The sequence below is a fragment of the Rhinoderma darwinii genome, chromosome 5, assembly GCF_050947455.1.
Source record: "Rhinoderma darwinii isolate aRhiDar2 chromosome 5, aRhiDar2.hap1, whole genome shotgun sequence".
NCBI lineage: Eukaryota > Metazoa > Chordata > Amphibia > Anura > Rhinodermatidae > Rhinoderma > Rhinoderma darwinii.
In genome coordinates, this window is record NC_134691.1 from 91,876,858 (window position 1) to 91,899,263 (window position 22,406).

Genomic DNA, 22,406 nt, shown 5'->3' on the forward strand with positions numbered 1-22,406 from the left:
ACTCACAGAGGCCCCGATCCCGCTAAGAAAAGAACAGCTCCACAACGCCCACGGGATTGTTGCGTATGCAGCGTGATGCAGTGACATCATCACGCCGGCCTGCTCAGGGATCCTGTCCCTGCGCCTGATAGGCAGCAGACCGGAGGGCCAGTAGACTAGTAAATGGCAGAGCAGGGAGATACCTCCCTGCTCTGCCATAGTGTTCAATAGTATCTGCATCCTAAGAATGCACATACTATTATTGAATGTAGAGTCGCTACTGCTGTAACAGTCATAGCGGCGCCACCGGGCATGGGGTGGCCTGTCCCGGCAGGCGGCATGGGCGCTCTCATGCCTGGTGGCACCGCTAGAAGTGGTAGTTATGCCACTGAGCAGAGAAGGAGCGCCCGGGTGGAAAGGCAACTGCAGAGTCGCCGGGCCCGGGAGCTTTAGAAACATAAGCAGGGGAAGGGAGACAGCGCCGCGCCCCCTTCCACCTGCTAGAGTGATATAGAAACCGCAAACGGCTTGAAGAGATTTTCCCATACTCAATGTTTATCACCTATCCACAGAATAGGTAAGAAATATCTGATTGATGGGGTCCGACCACTGGGACACACAACGATCACGAGAAGGGCTTGCTTTGCCGTTCCTGGGAGCCCGATAGGAATTGTGCAGTAGTGCGCATACTCTACGGGGCTGCCGAAGATAGTACTCTTTTGAGGGGAAGACAAAAAATACACGGGGCACATAGTGCATCCTCCCAAAGAACTTTGGAGAGGTAGTGCTGGGGGTGATCAAGTTGTGCTCACCTGGAAATGTTGTGCTCGGAGAACAACGTCCTGATGCATCTATATGGTATAGGGTACAGCAGCCCAGGGTTCGTACGGAGATCCACAGGGGTTCCGTAGGCGTTATGGTGAAAGATAAAGAAAATTCCCCCTTATTGGCGCTGTTCCTCTGTAGAGTGCTTTATATGATCCTTACACTTCCATTTTGCACAATTGGATGGTCAAAGATGGGAAGTCCGTGGCCAAGTTGTATAAACTTTAAAGGTTTACTCAGTATTTTTAGAAAACAAGTAAAATAGTTACGCGTTTCAAGATGACGGTTTCTTCCTCAGGCTAAAAACACAATGACAAAACTCAATCCTAATCAGTACTTTTATAACTGCCTCGAGCTTCAGAAGGAGGCTCAGAGGTCGGAGGTCAGAGTTCATATACTTATGTAATCAATACTAAACGGAAACAGAGACCTAGATACACGGTTTGTGCTTTCCACTTCTAATAAATATACTTAGAAATATGTAAATACACGTGTGTGTGTGTGTGTGTATATATATATATATTTATACAGTGAAGGAAATAAGTATTTGATCCCTTGCTGATTTTGTAAGTTTGCCCACTGTCAAAGACATGAACAGTCTAGAATTTTTAGGCTAGGTTAATTTTACCAGTGAGAGATAGATTATATATAAAAAAAAACAAAAAATCACATTGTCAAAATTATATATATATATTTGCATTGTGCACAGAGAAATAAGTATTTGATCCCTTTGGCAAACAAGACTTAATACTTGGTGGCAAAACCCTTGTTGGCAAGCACAGCAGTCAGACGTTTTTTGTAGTTGATAATGAGGTTTGCACACATGTTAGATGGAATTTTGGCCCACTCCTCTTTGCAGATCATCTGTAAATCATTAAGATTATCGAGGCTGTCGCTTGGCAACTCGGATCTTCAGCTCCCATAAGTTTTCGATGGGATTAAGGTCTGGAGACTGGCTAGGCCACTCCATGACCTTAATGTGCTTCTTTTTGAGCCACTCCTTTGTTGCCTTGGCTGTATGTTTCGGGTCATTGTCGTGCTGGAAGACCCAGCCACGAGCCATTTTTAATGTCCTGGTGGAGGGAAGGAGGTTGTCACTCAGGATTTGACGGTACATGGCTCCATCCATTCTCCCATTGATGCGGTGAAGTAGTCCTGTGCCCTTAGCAGAGAAACACCCCCAAAACATAATGTTTCCACCTCCATGCTTGACAGTGGGGACGGTGTTCTTTGGGTCATAGGCAGCATTTCTCTTCCTCCAAACACGGCGAGTTGAGTTAATGCCAAAGAGCTCAATTTTAGTCTCATCTGACCACAGCACCTTCTCCCAATCACTCTCAGAATCATCCAGATGTTCATTTGCAAACTTCAGACGGGCCTGTACATGTGCCTTCTTGAGCAGGGGGACCTTGCGGGCACTGCAGGATTTTAATCCATTACGGCGTAATGTGTTACCAATGGTTTTCTTGGTGACTGTGGTCCCAGCTGCCTTGAGATCATTAACAAGGAGATTTTGTTTACCAAACGATCGGTATCCTAGTTACCAGAGCGAGACGTCATTTCCGGTCCGGACTGATCCGACGCATGCGCATTGGAGCCGGACAGACACAGGCTGTGAATGACAGGCTTCATACGTCAAACAACAATCAAATACCCGCTCTCTGATTGGCTAGTGGTCGTGCAGTCTCTAATTCTTACCCAGCTGCTGAATATTGCGATTTATGTAATTATGTATTTTCTTGCATAAACCATGTATGTTTTATGTTGTTTTTAATATCAACTCACTATTTCACTATATGTATCGATTTATGTCGCTCAGATACTCTTTCATTGTTTTTATCACGCTGTTTTGAGATGTATATGACAGCCCCATTATTCTAATGAGATTGATTATGCATATTAGATACACACTATATAAACCACTGAATGTGTATGTATCACTATGCTTGAAAAAGGTCCCAAGGTGGGACGGAAACGTTGCATTTGCCATGTTGGCACAATAAACTTCACTATTTCATCTGGATCATCGGAGTGCTGCTGAATTTTCTTTTTGGATATATATATATAAAAATAGATAATGTCTCTGAGGCAACACAAAGGTTAAACTTGTTAGAACAGTATACTGTCGACCTGTATACACACTAGTCCTTATCAATGCAGCATGGCATGGACGCGATCAGCCTGTGGCAGTGCTGAGTGATTATCAATGAGGCGTGGCATGGAGACGATCAGCCTGTGGCACTGCTGAGGTGTTATCAATGCGGCGTGGCATGGAGACGATCAGCCTGTGGCACTGCTGAGGTGTTATCAATGCGGCATGGCGGCGATCAGTCTGTGGCACTGCTGAGGTGTTATCAATGCTACGTGGCATGGAGGCGATCAGCCTGTGGCACTGCTGAGTGGTTATCAATGCGGCGTGGCATGGAGGCGATTAGCCTGTGGCACTGCTGAGGTGTTATCAATGCGGCGTGGCATGGAGGCGATCAGCCTGTGGCACTGCTGAGGTGTTATCAATGCGGCGTGGCATGGAGGCGATCAGCCTGTGGCACTGCTGAGGTGTTATCAATGCGGTGTGGCATGGGGCGATCAGCCTGTGGCACTGCTGAGGGGTTATCAATACGGCGTGGCATGGAGGCGATCAGCCTGTGGCACTGCTGAGGAGTTATGGAAGCCCAGGTTGCTTTGATAGCGGCCTTCAGCTCGTCTGCATTGTTGGGTCTGGTGTCTCTCATCTTCCTCTTGACAATACCCTATAGATCCTCTATGGGGTTTAGGTCAGGTGAGTTTGCTGGCCAATCAGGTGCAGTGATACTGTGGTTATTACACCAGGTATTGGTACTTTTGGCAGTGTGGGCAGGTGCCGAGTCCTGCCGGAAAATGAAATCATCATCTCCATAAAGCTGTCAGCAGAGGGAAGCATGAAGTGCTCGAAAATGTCCTGGTAGACGCTGCGCTGATTCTGGACTTGATATAACACAGTGGACCGACACCAGCAGATGACATGGCCCCCAAACCATCACCGACTGTGGAAACTTCACACTGGACCGCAAGACACTTGGATTGACGCCTCTCCACTCTCCAGACTCTGGGACCGAGATTTCCAAATGAAATGCTAAATTTACTTTAATCTGAAAACAGCACTGTGGACACTGAGCAGCAGATCAGTCCTTGTAAAGACTTAGGAAACCTTTGTGTTTTGTGTTGATTGGCTGATTAGAGTGTCACACCAGGAGGCGACAATCTGCAACTTTTACCCAATATTCTAATTTTCTGAGACACTAAATTTTGGGTTTTCAGTAACTGTTCCTATAATCATCAACATTAAAAGATCAAAATGCTGGAAATAGATCTCTCTGTGTGTAATCAATCTATAGAATATATGAGAGACACTTTTTGAATTGAATTACTGAAATAAATTAATTTTTTGATGATATTCTAATTCTTTGAGAAGGACTAGTATCCTAAGTTTTCTCGAGATCCAAACAACAGCATAAAACAGACATTTCTGATGAGCACACACATTAATGATGCATGATGCTGAACATGTATAAGAATAAACATCTAATCTCTATTAGTACATTTTACTATATCCTAAATACATAATAAATATATGATAAAATGTATAATATAATATAAATATAGCGTAAAAATTATATCGTAAAAAAAATAAATATATAATCTTTATTAGATTTTGACTTATGGGGGATGATCTTTTATTAAATTATATACTGAAAACGCTGTGTGGGCTTTGGTTATAAGCCCACATGTGGAGTGGATTGTCGCACTCACCGGAGTAATAACTTTTTTCCGACATCGGGTCAGTCTCTGGCACATAGTTCAGGGACTAATAACGATGTATATAGATTGTTTTGATGTCAGTTGGTCGTATAGCGACTTGTCTGCTGCTACAGGCTGGAAGCTGTCAATCACGGAAGTTACAGAAGCCTTAGCAGAGATGATTTCGTAGGTCTGTCTAATTTCTGTTAATATACGTAACTTTTTGGCAAATTTCATATTTTGTTACTCGTAAATACTCTACGCTTCTTTCTGTTTCTAATGTATTGATTTCTATAATGAGGGGGATGTTTCATCAATTGTTATTTGAAAATGTTTATATTAAATGATGGTTTCCGTGATAATATTCAGACCAACTGGGCTCATGCACATGACCGAGTGCGCCGTCCGAGTCCTGTCAGTGATCCGAAGAAAGATAGGACATGTTCTATCTTTCCTTGGATCGGAGACTCGGACCATTTTTCACGGACCCGATTCACCCGCTAAAGTGAATGGGTCCGTGAAGACTATCGGGTGCCACTCGGATGCCGTCAAAAACGACCCGAGTGGCACAAGGGTGGTGTGCATGAGGCATTAGCCTTACCAGGATCTATATAATCTATTGGGGTAACAGTGTAACACCCAAAATCGCTGTTATGGTACAAGGCACTGTTTCGAGATACGCTGTGTTGCATAAACCCTTTGGTGCAATTAGATCTATGCTTATTGAGCCTACAATGTAACGGTTGAACCGTTCTTCCAATATACTGTAGTGAGCATGTGCATTGTAGCAGATAAATGAATGATTTAGACTTACAATTGAATTGATATTTGATGTAAAAAATGTTGCCAGAGTATGTCGAAGAGAAAGTAGTTCGATTGTGAGCGATTGATTTGCAACAAAGGCGTCTTTTAGTGGCACATTTATAGCTGCCAACTGTCGAGATGGTGGCATTTTCTGGATGACCCCCTTGTGGAACTCTACTAGGGGCAAGCAAGTTTTTTTTATAGAGGGAGCCCGTCAATAAGTCACCATTTTTTTTTTTGGTAGCACGGATTTCAGAAAGGGGTCTAGCCCTAATATGTGCGAGCCTTTAACCAGAGTGTTTCGTATTTGCTTATGTGCAACATTAAAGGTGGTGATAAAATTAAGGTTCTCACTGGTCACTTGAGGGGTCCCGTGTTGGTCTAGTTTTTTGAAGGGTTTTGGTTGTATGCAGTCTTTTTGAGATAAGTGTTGAGTTTTTCTGAACGCTTGTGTTAGTAATTGTTTTGGATGCCTTTTTTCTCTAAAACGGTTGCTTAAGATTTTGGATTGCATCACAAAATCAGTATCCATAGTGCAATTCTTTCTGATTCTCTTGAATTGACTAATGACCACTTTTGAAATCCAAGTAGCTGTTTGTGTCTACTTTGTTAAAAAAATGTGCGTGTGGTAAAGATATTGTTATTAGATGATATGATAAGGTTCTAAAAACTCTATTTATTTCATATTTATGTTACTGGTAAAAGAAAGACCCCAGGAGTTATTGTTTAGGGAGTTGCAGAACTTGTGTCCTTCCATAGAAGAAATACATCGTCAATATATCTCTTATACAGTAGGATATATTGTTTGGCCCAAGTGTGGTCCCAGATGTGGGACTCTTCAAATACCCCCATAAACAGATTGATGTAGCTGGGTGCCACTCTTGTCCCCCTAGTCTAATGGTAAATAGACGTTTTAAAACTGAAGACATTGTTCTTGAGAATAAATTCCATACTTTCTAAGATGAAATTGGACTGTTGTGTCATCATTTCGTAATCTTTAAATAGAAAGTCTCCTTAGGCTGCATAGGCCTAAGTCATGTTTGATGTTGCAGTATACACTCACATCTAAGGTGATGAAAATAACTGATGGATCATACTGGATTTTGTTTAGTTCATTGATTCATTGGGTCAAATCTTTGAGAATTGACAATTTAGTCGCATATTTTTGTAGGTATAAGTCTAGGTAGTGGGACAAAGGACTGGTGGGGGAATGTATCCTTGATATTATGGGTATGTCAGGGGAGGGGTCAAGAAATGTTATACATTTTGGGTAATTGATAAAAGAAAGGGGTCTGGATATTGTAGGGGATTAAATAGTTTCTTTCGTTCTTATTTAAAATCCTTTCGCTGCACGCTGAGTTCACAATGTTTTTGGCCTTTGAAGATAGTACTCGGCTGCCACAAAAAAATGAATGGAGCAGTGGCCAAGCATGAGCACTACCGCTCCATTCTTATGGGGCTCCTAGGAACGGCACGGTAAGCCCATTCTCTTGATCGGTGGGGGTCCCAGCGGTCGGACCCCCACCGATCAGATATTTATCACCAAGCCTGTGAATAAATGATCAATAATGATTGCGTTTGACTTATGATTATAAGTCAAGCACAAGATGAGCTATAGCTTGCTGAAGATGTGGAATAATGTATTGAGGCTGCTATTGTCTGAAAGTTATCAGTAACAATTTCTGCTTTGACTAGATGTCGTTTTTGCTACTTGTTCTTTTAACGCTTAAAGGGGTTTTACCATCTTAGAAATTTATGGTATGTCCACAGGTCCCTGGCAAAACGAAGGTTGGGTATAGGTGCGGGTCTCAGATTATAACTTAGATGTGATTGAGATCAGATGGATCATGTTTGTCAGTGACTTGCAGGACCCACTCTCAGACAAGCCGTCAGTTCAGATGAACTGATAGAATCGGCTGAGAGCGAATCATACAGCTTCTATGTATAGAGGATACATAGAAGCTGTATCGTAAAAATACCTGACTGTCAGTTTGACTTTGCAGGAGTAACACTCACGTGCCTGCTAAAAGATAAAAAATTGTATGGAGCGTTATTAAAGTAAAACAGCCACTATTTGGGGTATAATAACCGCACCCGTACTGCAGTCATTTTGAGTTCACTACAACCTGTAGGAGTCCGTGCTGCACTCAAAAAAGAGGATCGCGTCACTAGGACTACTGCAGGTAGTACAAGTATAATATTTTTAATTAATTTCAAATTAAAGAAACATTTCTCTCACTTCCATTTTGTGCAGCGGAATCGCAGCGTTTCTGCCGTAAAAGTCGCAACATATGGCTATTTGTTGGAGGTTTTACCTCCCAATTGAATACAATGGGGAAAACCGGCAACAGAAAAGCAGCGGTTCCGCAGCATAAATTGACATGCTGCGGATTAAAAAACCGCACCGCAAGTCAATTTATGAATGTTTTTGTCGGCAGATTTTTTTGCATTGTGTATGGAGGAAATTCATCTCATCCACTCTGCTGCTACTGTATTATGCTGCAGATTTTCCGCAATGAAATACGTTGAGGAAAATCCGCATTGTTTCCACAGAGTGTGTTCCTACCCTTAGGGTATGTTCACACATGGAATTTTTTAAAAACATTTTTGGGTAAAAATTACCAGAAAGTACCGTATATTTATGAAATTATAACAAAAACACATACACAAAAAATGTTGCAAAAACATGTGAACATACCATTCGTGGCACTGGCGGCATTATAGGTGTGTAGTACACTGGATGGGTAAGTTGAGGCATAAGGGGACTCGCCGCGACTCAGTCGCCCAGGCGTCCGCATTAATCCGGAGCCGATCCTGCCAGAGTCACCTTCATTTACATGTGTCCCTAATGGGCATTTGGGATGCTGTTCAATGGGTGCAATAGCACCTGCTGATGTGAATTATTGAGAGCTTCTGAAAGATGAACTTTCTTAAAGGGGTTTCTCTTTCTGGAATTAAAGGGGTTATCCAGTTTAAAAAAACAAACAAACATTGTCATACACCCTATTGGGGAATTCGGAGGTAATAGAGGGAGGTCCTTTGTTCAGGATCCTCATCTCATGGCCAGAGTGGGGAGCCGTTATAATGGAGGACCTGCCCTGTCCTGCATTACACAGACAACACATTGGTATGAGTGAGCACTGTGTAATGCTTAATTTCCCCCGTGGAGGCGCTGCAGGATAATTGAAGACTTACTGCCATGTTTCTCCACAGATTACAGCTGAACGCTGGGGGTACTCATCTTGTTTTCTAGGGACCTTGTCCAAAGCAGAGAGCCCTTTTAATAATTATCTCCCGATGTTGCCTCTGTTTAGCCCCTTTTCTTTCTCCGATTACTGCAAAATGTATTATCTGGATGTAGAATGAATTTCACCTGAGTCACATTTTAATTGATTTAAAATATAAAGGGCGGGGTAGGGAAAGTAGAGGCCTCTCCCTAAGTAAACCTCATTAGAGGAATGTAGCCAACATATCCGAGGGTATAAAATAAGCCCCTTGTCCATCCACTACAGCGCAGAGAGAAGATGGTAATGGATCGGAGACTGTGTTGGGTCCTGGCCCTCGTTATGGTCCTGGCTGCCAGCGGTACAGCCCAAGTTGTGGGTAAGTTTTGGCGTTGGTGAAGACTGTTCCATTATTAGTAGGTTGGTACGTTGATGCGGCACTTTGGGTTTCAGATCTTCGGCATAAAAGTGGTATGAGCCCATTGTTGGTGTACTAAAAATCCCAGCAAACCTGCATCCCGAACATGGATGATTTATTATATTATTTGTCAATGGGCGTTAAAGTCCCCAGTAAATATATGGTTTTAAGTTTTCCTTTAGTATGAAGTATTTTAAAATTCAATTCAAATTTATCAGTTCCTGGGAAAGCTGGGTGAATGCCTGTAGGGCTTCCAATACTGTTCCTACAGGTATTGTCCCTTCTTTTCTCTCTTAGTAGTTTCAATGGTAAATCTGCCGCACTCCCATATCGCTCCATTACTAGGCAGATTTGCTTCTCAGGTGTCTTGGAAAGTTGGCTGACAACCCCGGTGGGAGCTTTCTGAGGGTCCTATCAGTTGTCAGAAATGGCTGAATGGAATTGTTAAAATTGACTCAAGGATGTACATTTTTTGTGGATTGTTTATTTTAAGCGGTAGATGCTGGCTACTTCTGAACTATATAGATGTATGTCCCCGAAAAACACCCAAATTCTAAAAAATAAAGTTGTAAAAGGGCAGGTATAATAATAGCGGGGTCATTGGCTAGTGTCACTCACTACTACTACCTCTTTTATATTAGAGTCACTAGGGTTATGCCCAGTGGCGGATTAAGGAGACTATAGTCCCTGGGCTGTTCCACAAGCTTGGTCCCCCCTTCTCCACCACCGCCGCTCTGCCGTGTCTATAGTGAACACCAACTTTTTGTCCAGCAATTGACAAATGAGTGCTACGATTCCCCTTGTCAAAGGGCTGTGTCCCTACATACTGACAGTCCCCAACCATCGCTGACAGTATAACACTGTGTACGGACACATCCTCCTGACAATGGGAATGGTAACACGCATTTGTCTATTAGTCCTGGGTACACAAAGACTTTTTATAGAATACCAGGATTTCCTACAACAGACATGTCAGGAGGGGGGACAGATCCTCTATAGATCCAGTGACTCACAAGTGATTTCTTCTCTGATGGGAGTCGTTCTCTTTTCTCCATCTGACACGGACCGCTATGGCGACTTCTCCTGATGACTGAAGTTTCCTGCTGAGAAATCTTTGTCCTTCGTTCTGCAGGAATTTTCAGCGTCTATAGCAACACAATAATTCAGAAACTAAATACCCTAAATTGTTTTAAACTACAGACTAAACCCCTAAGCAAATTAAGACCCCTGGCCCATACATTAACTCAGACCAATAGATTCAGTTGCCAATGGGTAACTAAACTTTTCAAAAACTTTTGTCGTGTCATAGTGATATGTCAGATATACGCTATACAAACACACACTATATACACTAAATAGACACACACTATACACATACCACAGACTATAAAGACTTACACTATACACACACACACGCACGCACGCACACGCACACACACTATACATATATATATACACACACACTATATGCACTATACACACACACACACTATATGCACTATATACACACACACACACACACAAACACACACAGTATACGCACTATAATTACACACACTTTATGCACTATACACACCAGAGGCGTAGCTATCCTCACAGTAGTATCAATAGTGCCAGCCTCACAGTAGTACCAATAGTGCCATCCTCACAATAGTACCTATAGTCTCATCCTCACAGTAGTACCAATAGTGCAATCCTCACAGTAGTACCTAGTGTGCCACCCTCACAGTATTATCTATAGTGCCATCCTCACAGTTGTACCTATAATACATCCACACAGTAGTATCTATTATACCATCCTCACAGTAGTACCAATAGTGTCTTTCTCACAGTAATACCTATAGTGCCATCCTCTCAGAGTAGTACCAATAGTGCCAACCTCACAGCACAGTAGTATCAATATTGTCATCCTCACAGTAGTACCAATAGTGCCATCCTCGCAGTAGTATCTATAGTGCCATCCTTGCAGTTGTATCTATTGTACCATCCTGACAGTAGTACCAATAGTGCCATCCTCGCAGTAGTACCAATAGCACCATCCTCACAGTAGTACCAATAGCACCACCCTCACAGTAGTACCAATAGTGCCATCCTCACAGTAGTACCTATAGTGTCATCCTCACAGTAGTTCCTATAGTGCTGCCATCCTCACAGTAGTACCTAGTATTTATGGTGCCATCCACACAGTAGTATCTATAGTGCCATCCTCACAGTTGTATCTATTGTACCATCCTGACAGTAGTACCAATAGTGCCATCCTCGCAGTAGTACCAATAGCACCATCCTCACAGTAGTACCAATAGTGCCATCCTCACAGTAGTACCTATAGTGCCATCCTCACAGTAGTACCTATAGTGTCATCCTCACAGTAGTTCCTATAGTGCTGCCATCCTCACAGTAGTACCTAGTGTGCCACCCTCACAGTATTATCTATAGTGTCATCCTCACAGTAGTACCAATAGTGCCATCCTCACAGTAGTACCTAGTGTTATCCTCACAGTAGTACCTATTATACCATCCTCACAGTAGTACCAATAGTGTCTTTCTCACAGTAATACCTATAGTGCCATCCTCACAGTAGTACCAATAGTGCCATCCTCACAGTAATACCTATAGTGCCATCCTCACAGTAGTACCAATAGTGCTGTGAAGGATGATTTATTTGCTTATATTCTCTGTATGAAATTACATTGTGAATTATCAAGCAGGAGGCCGAATTACTAAGATATGTAATATGTGAAAGTGATGATAATGTTTAAATGATTTAGTTTCGTGCAGCAGCCATCATGTCTGGAGTTCCCATCTTGTCTGGAGTTCCCATCTTGTCTGGAGTTCCCATCTTGGTTTTATTGTAGTGAATAGAAAAGTCATTGTTCCTTTAATACAAGTAATGTTGATTTCGTATGTTTTATCTTTGACCTTGGTTCCCATGCGAAGATGGACAGGGAGGGAGATGGGAGTGAGATGGGAGGATGGCAAGTATGCGTGAGGGAAGGTCTCCCCCATCTCCACGAGGACATTCTGTCCAAAAGAGAGATAAGAAACCTGTAAACATAATGTGTGAAGAATTATAATGATGTATTTTATTGTATGCTTTTTACTGAATAACAAATATTGTTACATTGTCTCTGATTGGTTAACCTCAAGTCTACACCACTTCTGAATTTCAGTTTAACAGTTTGAGTTTGGTAATAAATCATTCAGAGGAGCATTTTGAACATTTCAGCGTGTCTGTGTGTTTTCTTCTCGTCTCTCGATATATATCGGTGAAATATCCTAATTAGGATTCTGACTAATGGTGTCTGGCCTTGAGAGTCTGTTGGGACTCGTATAAATTTCAGTCTAATATATTTTGAGCGATGGATTTCCACGACAGTAACATCCTCACAGTAGTGTCAATGTTGTCATCCTCACAGTAGTACCAATAGTGCCACAGTCACAGTAGTATCTATAGTGCCATCCAGGGCCGCCATCAGGGGGGTATTAGGGGTAGTGGTGTGAGGGGCCCGGCCAAACCTAATTGAAAGGGGGGCCCGGCAACTGCCTCGACATTCTTTTGGTAGGAAAAAACGGGCCCCTGCAATGGGGCCCGTTTTTTTCACCAAAATAATGTCGTGAGCTGCTGCTGCTGCTGCTGCGGGCCCCCTCCCCTCGTCATGGGGGGCCGTCAAACCGTCCGCCCGCGCGCACGCACCCGATCGCGTGCACATTGAAACTCCCGCGCGTGCGCACTCGCGAGCGCGCATCCACGAACGGCCGCACTGGAGACCGCCCGCGCGCGCACCCGCGATCGACCGCTTCGTTCGCGGGTGCGCGCGCTTCGTTCGCGGGTGCAGCCGCGGACACACATGGACAAAACGTACCTGGAGCCTGGCTGGAGGTGAAGGACTGGACGTCTGGACCGAAGACCTCCCCTGGAAGACATCGCCGGAAGAGGACTGGAGTGGGAGCAGCTCTTCTGACACAGTGAGTAAATTATCTCAAAGTGCTGTTTATGTATGGCCCTGTTCACACAGTATTTTGCAGGCAAAAAAAAATCTGCCTCAAAATTCCTTAAAGAATTTTGAGGCAGATTTTGACCTGCCCACACTATCTTGCCGCGTTTTTTTGCTGCGTTTTTTGCTCGCGGCGATTGAGGACAGCAGACAAAAAACGCAGCGAAAAATGCATTTTCTGCCTCCCATTGATTTAGATGGCAGGTCAGAGGCGGAACCGCGGCAAGAAAGGACGTGCTGCTTTTTCTTTTTTCCGCGACTGGCTCCCATTGATTTCAGATTAAATCAATGGGAGGCGGTTTTGGAAGTTCTTTGGTGCTGATTCTGACGCAGTGTCCGAGTCAATATCAAGGCCCAAAAACTCTGTGAACTGGGCCTTATTGTTAGGGCTTATTCAGACGAACGTGTAATACGTCCGTGCAACGTGTGTGATTTTCACGCGCCTCGCATGGACCTATGTTACTCTACGGGGCCGTGCAGACTGTCAGTGATTTTCACGCGCCTCGCACGGACCTATGTTACTCTATGGTGCCGTGCGGACTGTCAGTGATTTTCACGCAGCGTGTGTCCGTGTGTCCGCTGCGTAAAACTCACGACATGTCCTATATTGGTGCATTGTTCGCGCATCACGCACCCATTGAAGTCAATGGGTGCGTGAAAATCACGCCCAGCACTTCCGCAGCCGTATAAACTATGAATGAAATTAGAAATGCACCACGTGCTACAAACATCCAAACAGAGTGTCATAATGATGGCGGCTGCGCGAAAATCACACAGCCGCGCATCATACGCTGCTGACACACGGAGCTGTTATGGACCTTTTGCATGCGCAAAACGCCACGTTTTTTGCGCGTGCAAAAAGCACACGCTCGTGTGAATCCGGCCTTAGGGTAGGAACACACTAGGCATGAACACTGCGGATTTTATGCAACACATTTCATTGTGGATAATCCGCAGCGTATTACAGTCGCAGCAGAGTGGATGAGATATGAACAAATCTCATCCACACGCTGCAAAAATAATGGACCTGCAGTGTGACTTTTTGGCTTTTTAAGTCGCATGTCAATTTATTCTGTGGAATCGCCGCTCCTCTGTTGCGGAAATGCTGCGGTTCTGCCGCAAAAATCACACAAGAGAAGAAAAAAAAGGTACTTTTTTAAATTGATAAAGTTTAGACTTGCCCGGCCGTAGTCCTGGTGACGCGATCCTCTATTCTTAGCGCAGCTCGGCCTCCTGTCATGACGTTTCATCCCATGTGACTGCTGCAGCGGTCACATGGTCTACAGCGTCATCCCAGGAGGCGGGGCTACGTTCAGAAGAGAGAGATGCGTCGCCAGGACTACGGCCCTGGCAAGTCTAAACTTTTTTTTCCCTGCAGGATTCCCGCAGCGGACACGCCTCCCGAAACCTGCGCCACTATTTTGTGCGGTTTTGCTGGCAGAATTCCCTGCGGCTACCGGGGTGGATAAGCTGTGTAGTTTTACTCAGCGTATCCGCCTAGTGTGTCCCTTATGATGTCGCTCCTGGAGCTGATGCCGCTCTCTAAATAGGCAGTTGGTCCAGTAGAATTTGGAATTATTTTTTTTTGTGAACCAGCTTAAAAAAATACAAAACTTTTGTGTTAGGGCCTGTTCACATCACCGTTCGCTTCCGCTCCGGGGTTCCGTCTGAGGTTTCTGTCGGGTGAACCCCGCAACGGAAAGTGAAAGTGATAGCATGATAGCACAGCTTCCGTTTCCATCACCATTAGCGCAGTCGACTGCGCTATTAATTCCGTCCGAAAACCAGCCGGAATGGTGACGAACCACAGCTCCGGGGTTCCGTCTGAGGTTTCTGTTGGGTGAACCCCGCAACGGAAAGTGAAAGTGACAGCACAGCTTCCGTTTCAGTCACCATTGATCTCAATGGTGACGGAAACATCGCTAATGGTTTCCGTTCGTCACCATTCCGGCTGGTTTTCGGACGGAATTAATAGCGCAGTCGACTGCGCTAATGGTGATGGAAACGGAAGCTGTGCTATCACTTTCACTTTCCGTTGCGGGGTTCACCCGACAGAAACCTCAGAAGGAACCCCGGAGCGGAAGCGAACAGTGATGTGAACAGGCCCTAACACAAAAGTTTTGTATTTTTTTAAGCTGGTTCACAAAAAAAAATAATTCCAAATTCTACTGAACCAACTGCCTATTTAGAGAGCGGCAGCAGCTCCAGGAGCGACATCATAAGGGACACACTAGGCGGATATGCTGAGTAAAACTACACAGCTTATCCCGGGAGCCGCAGGGAATTTCGCCAGCAAAACCGCACCAAATAGTGGCGCAGGTTTCGTGAGGCGCGTCCGCTGCGGGAATCCTGCAGGGAAAAAAAAGTTTAGACTTACCCCGGCCGTAGTTTAAGTGACGCATCTCTCTCTTCTGAACGTAGCCCCGCCTCCTGGGATGACGCTGTAGACCATGTGACCGCTGCAGCAGTCACATGGGATGAAACGTCATGACAGGAGGCGGGGCTGCGCTAAGAATAGAGGATCGCGTCACCAGGACTACGGCCGGGGTAAGTCTAAACTTTTTTATAAATTTAAAAAAGTGCCTTTTTTTTTTTTTCTCATTTGTGATTTTTGCGGCAGAACCGCAGCATTTCCGCAACAGAGGAGCGGCGATTCCACAGAATACATTGACATGCGACTTAAAAAGCCAAAAAGTCACACTGCAGGTCCATTATTTTTGCAGCGTGTGAATGAGATTTGTTCATATCTCATCCACTCTGCTGCGACTGTGATACGCTGCGGATTATCCACAATAAAATGTGTTGCATAAAATCCGCAGTGTTCATGCCTAGTGTGTTCCTACCCTAAGGCCGGATTTACACAAGCGTGTGCTTTTTGCGCGCGCAAAAACGTGGCGTTTTGCGCTTGCAAAAGGTCCATAACAGCTCCGTGTGTCAGCAGCGTATGATGCGCGGCTGGGTGATTTTCGCGCAGCCGCCATCATTATGACACTGTTTGTATGTTTGTAGCACGTGGTGCTTTTCTGTTTTCATTCATAGTTTATACTGCTGCGGAAGTGCTGGCCGTGATTTTCACGCACCCATTGACTTCAATGGGTGCGTGATGCGCGAACAATGCACAAATATCGGACATGTCGTGAGTTTTACGCAGCGGACTCGCGCTGCGTGAAAATCACTGACAGTCTGCACGACACCGTAGAGTAACATAGGTCCGTGCGAGGCGCGTGAAAATCACTGACAGTCTGCACGGCCCCATAGAGTAACATAGGTCCGTGCGAGGCGCGTGAAAATCACGCGCGTTGCACGGATGTATTACACGTTCGTCTGAATAAGCCCTAACAATAAGGCCCAGTTCAGAGTTTTTGGGCCTTGATATTGACTCGGACACTGCGTCAGAATCAGCACCAAAAAACTTCCAAAACCGCCTCCCATTGATTTAATCTGAAATCAATGGGAGCCAGACGCGGAAAAAAGAAAAAGCAGCACGTCCTTTCTTGCCGCGGTTCTGCCTCTGACCTCCCATCTAAATCAATGGGAGGCAGAAAATGCATTTTTTGCTGCGTTTTCTGTCTGCTGTCCTCAATCGCCGCAGGCAAAAAACGCGGCAAGATAGTGTGGGCAGGTCAAAATCTGCCTCAAAATTCGGTGCGCGGTTCCAGGCGGTCGCCGGTGCGCATGCGCGGGAGTTTGCGGGTGCGCGTGATCGGTCACACGGGCGGCGGTGTTTGACGGCCCCCATGCTACCCAGGGCCGCCATCAGGGGGGGTATTAGGGGTACTGATGTGAGAGGCCCGGCCAAACCTAATTGAAAGGGGGGCCCGCAGCTCATGACATTCTTTTGGTGAAAAAAACGGGCCCCATTGCAGGGGCCTGGTTTTTTTCTACCAAAGGCAAGTCGCGGCAGTTTGCCGGGCCCCCCTTTCAATTAGGTTTGGCCGGGCCTCTCACATCAGTACCCCTAATACCCCCCCTGATGGCGGCCCTGGGTACCATGATATAGTGCTGGACGGAGTACTGTTAACAGGCGGTGCCACGGTAGGGGGGCCCAGAAAATGTAGCTGTAGGGGGCCCTGAAATTCCTGATGGCGGCCCTGGTGCCATCCTCACAGTAGTATCTATAGGGTCATCCTCACAGTAGTACCTATAGTGTCATCCTCACAGTAGTACCTATAGTGCTGCCACCCTCACAATAGTACCTATAGTGCCATCCATACAGTAGATGATTTAGTTCAAGCCTCACACTAGCATCTATAGTGCCATTTTGACAGTAGTGACTATAGTGCCATCCTAACAGTAGAGGCTATAGTGTCAACTTCACTAAAGTAGCTATAGTACCATCTTGACAGCAGTAGTGCAACTCTCACGGTGGTATCTATAGTGCCAACCTCATTGTAGTTGTTAAATTACCCTCTTCACAGTACTACCTATAGTAACATGTTCACAGTAGTAACTATACCACCAGCCTCACAATAGTCTCATGGGAGTACTTTTAGGACAATCCTCACAGTAATGCCCATAATTCCCGCCTTACACTTACTTGTTCCGTGCACCCAGCCCTATTTCCTTTGCTGTCTCTACCATTAGAGTTTGCACATGTGTCTATTTGTCCTTAGGATAAGCCAGTAATCTTTATTGTTATGCCAATTGATCGCAGCTTAAAGCCCCCTAGTGGACAAAAAAAAGTGATATACAGTTTCATAAAAATTAAAACTAATATAACCAAACTTTTAAATAAAAATATATCATAAGGTATCATTGCAATTGTAACAACCTGTAAAATAAAGATAATATATAATTTACACTGCACTGTGAATGCGCAGATTTACAATTTACTTCTCACCCAGAAAAAAATGAAATAAAAGTTACTAAACTCTTTATATCTATCCCAAAATGGTTGCATTGAAAACTATAACTCGTCCTGTAAAAAAAAAAGAAGCTCTCAAATAAAAAAGTTATGACTCGTAACACGGCGCTGAACAAAAACGAAAAAAATCTCTGCGTCCTGAAGGGCCAAAATAGACTGAACCCTGAGGGGTCAGGATGAGACGGCCGGGAGGTGCAAACAACACTAACTGGGTCCTGCATTCATACATGAGGGCAGTTGTGGTTGTACATCACCCGGTAATCATGGTAAATCTCAGGATCGCTGCGATCACACCGCGACTCCAATGTTGCCTTATGGGAAAAGTGACAATCGCCCATCCCATAAATCTGACGATAAATCCGTATTTTCTATCATTATTACAGATGCCGAACAGTGTGAAATGGAGCCAAAATCCAGGGAAGACTGCGGGTATCCGGGCATCACTCAGGAGTCCTGCGTTGACCGCGGCTGCTGCTTTGACTCATCAGTCTCTGGAGTTTTCTGGTGCTTCAAACCTAATCCTGTAGACGGTAATCTTAAAGGGTTATTCCACTTTCAATAACATACCACAGATTAAATCTACATAACAAGTTCAGTCAGTCTACAAAAACTTTATACATTTTTGCACAGATTATTTTTTTTTATATCCAGAGCTACGTTTATAATTCTTCTGGTTGTTGTTGGAAACAGACAGCAGCTTAGCTCCACCCCTCTGTCAGACATGTGACCTCACGGTTTAGCTTTAACTGTGTAATGGCCATCTAATCTCCCACAATGCACTGCTCTTTAGTAACATGAAACCAGCAGAATTCTGAATTTGGCTTCAAACAGGAATGGAGAAGAAAACATCATGTAACTCACGATCACTACAAGAAAAGTGAAGCTTAAAGGGGTTGTCTGGTTTAAGAAACCCATTATCAAATATCTAATTAGGGAAATCTGAGATAATAGTCGGGGGTCCCTCATTTGTATCCTCCACTTAGCGAGAGAGGAGAGCGATTAGAAGGAGTATCTTTCTCTCTGGAGGACCCGGCACGTCTGTGCATTACATAGACAGTCCATTGATTTTAATGAGAACTGTGTAATACTTAATTTCTCCTGTGGTGGCGCTGCATTGAATACTTGCCGGAGGATTCCCCAATGTCAGCTCGTTTTCGGTGGTCCTTTCTGCCAAATATATATTCTCGAAAGCGGATAACCCCTTTAAGGACATAATTACTGGCGATTATTTTGCTATATTTTGCTCTCATGTAATTTTAGTTTTATTTATTAGATGTCTGTAGAAGTGAAGTAATGTGTTTGTTCTTTTTTTTTTGTAAATTGTAGCTAATTATATTTTAAAACTTCCCTAAGGGCGGCCATATTGGAGACATACGCTTCCTTTGTGTATTTTCTGTATAGACTGTGCTGCAGAAATGTGACTATAAACAAATGTAGTCTCCAGGAAAAGAGTATGCCCTCCCCCCAGTGACCAGGGAGTGACGGCCTTATCTGTGTATATAGTGCATAGTGTTACTATCTGCCTCATCTAGGCCTCCAGCAGTACAACAGACCTGTCATTAATCCCCCACCCTCTAATAATATTGTTATGACCCTGATTATTCTGTCCCAGTCTATGCAGTAAAGCTGACAAATTAGCTACAGAAAACAGGAAGTATCAGCCTATAGTAACTGCTCTAGTGGCCAGTGTGAGCACTTCAATATTTAAATTTTTTTTATATGGATAGTCAAACAAAAAACCCCACCAAAAATGCAAAAATATTGGGGCAGATTTACTATTGAAAATGCGGCAGAATTCTGGTGTACATGCCATGCGCCACATTTATTAACTGTTTTAGACACGTTTTACAATGACAAGTGGGTGTTGCTTAGTGGGAAAGGGGTGTGGCCAAGAGAAAAAAAACTGCATACACAAAGCCAACCAAGAGTATAAATTGTTTTCACCTTCTTTCCAGAATGCACCGTCTAGATTTGATCGTCGCCTTCCGTAAGTCTTCCCTTCATTTGCTTGCACTTTTTGGTCTACCCGAGCTGAATCGCCACTCTACATTGCATGAAGACACCCTATTCATAGGTCACCCCACCATACTGATCTTATAGAGGACCCTGGACATACAACATGGAAAATAATCCCACTTATGGGACACAATGGCCGAACGAGCCACAGAGAACCAGATATGATGTCACTGCCCTGAAGATCTGCTTACAATCAACCTGCTACAATAATGAGCACCTTAAAAGATTCCTTATCAAAAACATTCAATGATCTAATAAATCGACTAATATTTCTGATGCATTAAAGATCCTGGAATTTTTTTGTTTTTTGTGTTTTGTTGGTTATTTTAGATTTCTATTGCCGGATATACACATACGATCTCTATAGATTGAGTTTTAGGGCCGACAGCAATCTACCCTGAGCAACTGGGCAACCCCATGTCTAAGTGAGGACCAGAGGGTGGTTAGCCATGAGTCTGACATTGGAAATCAATGGGCGATCAGTTGTTATGAGAGGCTGTGAATTTTTCCTACAGCGGCCACTGCTGGAGAAATGTGGTATTGCATTGTGCTCATTAAAATGAATGGATGACCATTTAATAAATTATTCCATTGGGTTCCTCAAAACTGGAGACATGTTTCGCAGTGGCTATCTGCTCTGGCTAATAGAGGGGAGCCCTGAACAGCGGACCCCCCTCTGATGGGACAACCCCTTTAACAGCCATTCAGTTCAGCTGCATGATGAGAGAAGTAGTTGTCACACATTGTTGGCGCTACTTGCCAGGGGGGAAACAAAGTATCATACAGTTGGAAATCCGACCGGTTCATCCCCTGTGCTGTACCCATACTCATTTTAACTTTGGGCCTTGTTAACACTGTTTAAATTGCGAGGATAAAAAAAAATAATGAAATTGTGCTCACACAGGTAAATATATCGTCATAATGTATCAAAGCACTCTCTTCTTGCAAGCTGGACACAATCAGGACCGATTTTCAGCCTCAGCATGTAAAAGGAATGCATCCACTCACTCACAGCAAGCAGAGATCCTGAATCACAAAGGACATTAGAAAGTTGCAAAACTGTCCATTATACAATGAATACAATTTATTTACATAAGTGTGGAAAACCCCTTTAATAGTACATAATAAAGATATAATGAGATGTTGTGCTTAAAAAAATAGGAATATTAGATCCTTTAAAGGGAAAGTTACTTTTCTTCTAAAAAAAAACAAAAAAAAAAACAACCCTGACCTAATACTTCTTAAAGCTGAGGGTTTGCTACAATTGTATCCAGTCTAGAAAATTATTTTTATTCGGCTGTCATTGGTTCTGGCAAAAAATCCAGCCGGACTGCCATTAGGGCTTCACGTCAGATTTGATAAATGTAAATCCATCAGAGTTAATATTGAGATATCACGTCCTAAATTCGAGCCACTTATCTCTAGTCGGTAGCGCCTGTGAGAAAGCTGGAATTTTTACACACAGACATTTCTATATCAGACAAAAAGGAAAATAATATTATACTTAAATATATAGTCGATTTTAAGACCATTTTAATACAATTTAGATTTTTAAAGGAACACTCCGGGCAAAACTGATACAATGTGTTATACTTAGTGCAGAGCCTGAGGAGGCGGAGCATGACACAGGAATAAGAACACCAAAGAGAGAAACCCTGTGGCATGAACTGCCCCCTTGGACCTGGCACTAGGCATAACACTGAATCTATTTTACCAAGGGTTCTCCTCACTGTATTTATAGCACTTATCCATATATATATATATAAAATTATTATTATTATTTTGCTTTTGAATGCAGGAGAACAGAATAGCACCTTAGAAAATAAGGATGTTTTTGGAACGCTGTAATTTCCCACTTTTCCATTAGGTGGCAGTATTTATCTAGTTTTCTAAACTGAAACATATCATTGAGTTTCATATACTCTCATCAAATAATATACCCACCATCAGGGGCGTAGCTAGGGGGAGCAGGCGGGGCACGTGCCCCGGGCGCAGTTCAGAGGGGGCGCCAGCGCCACCTCCTCCTGCACTATAATTGTACTTGTGTCGCAAGGACACAGGTACAATTAGAAGCAATGAATGACCGGGCACGTTCCGTGCCCGGCCATTCAGCGCCTCTCCACGAATGAAGCGACTGGTACCTTTTGTACCAGTGACGCTTCCGTCGATGAAAGGCGCTGACTGACTGGCAGGAAAAGTCATCCTGCCCAGCCAATCAGCGCCTTTCATAGACGCTGTGTTCAACCCCCTGGAGACCTGCGCAGAAGAGAGCAGGTCTCCATGGCTGCCGGACGGCGTGGGAGCGGGAATAAGGTGAGTTTGAATATATATATATTTTTTTAAATGTAATAGAAGTGTGGCTGTATCTGCGGGGGGGGGGGGGGCTATATCTACAGAGGGGGGGCTATATACTGGAGTGGGCTGTCTATAGAGCACCATATACAGGGGTGGGCTATAGCTACAGGGGGGCTATATAGTATATAGCCCTCTGTAGATATAGCCCA

At 44.0% G+C, this 22,406-nt stretch overlaps 1 protein-coding gene across 1 annotated transcript in view; it reads left to right on the forward strand.

Annotated features, from left to right (window-relative positions):
* LOC142652474 (uncharacterized) overlaps positions 1 to 22,406 on the forward strand; it is a 61,917-nt gene that overhangs the window by 10,324 nt on the left and 29,187 nt on the right. Inside the window, exon 3 of the mRNA XM_075828111.1 lies at positions 18,270 to 18,416. Within this exon, the coding sequence (XP_075684226.1) occupies positions 18,270 to 18,416 (147 nt within the window). The remainder of the gene's footprint in view (positions 1 to 18,269; positions 18,417 to 22,406) is intronic.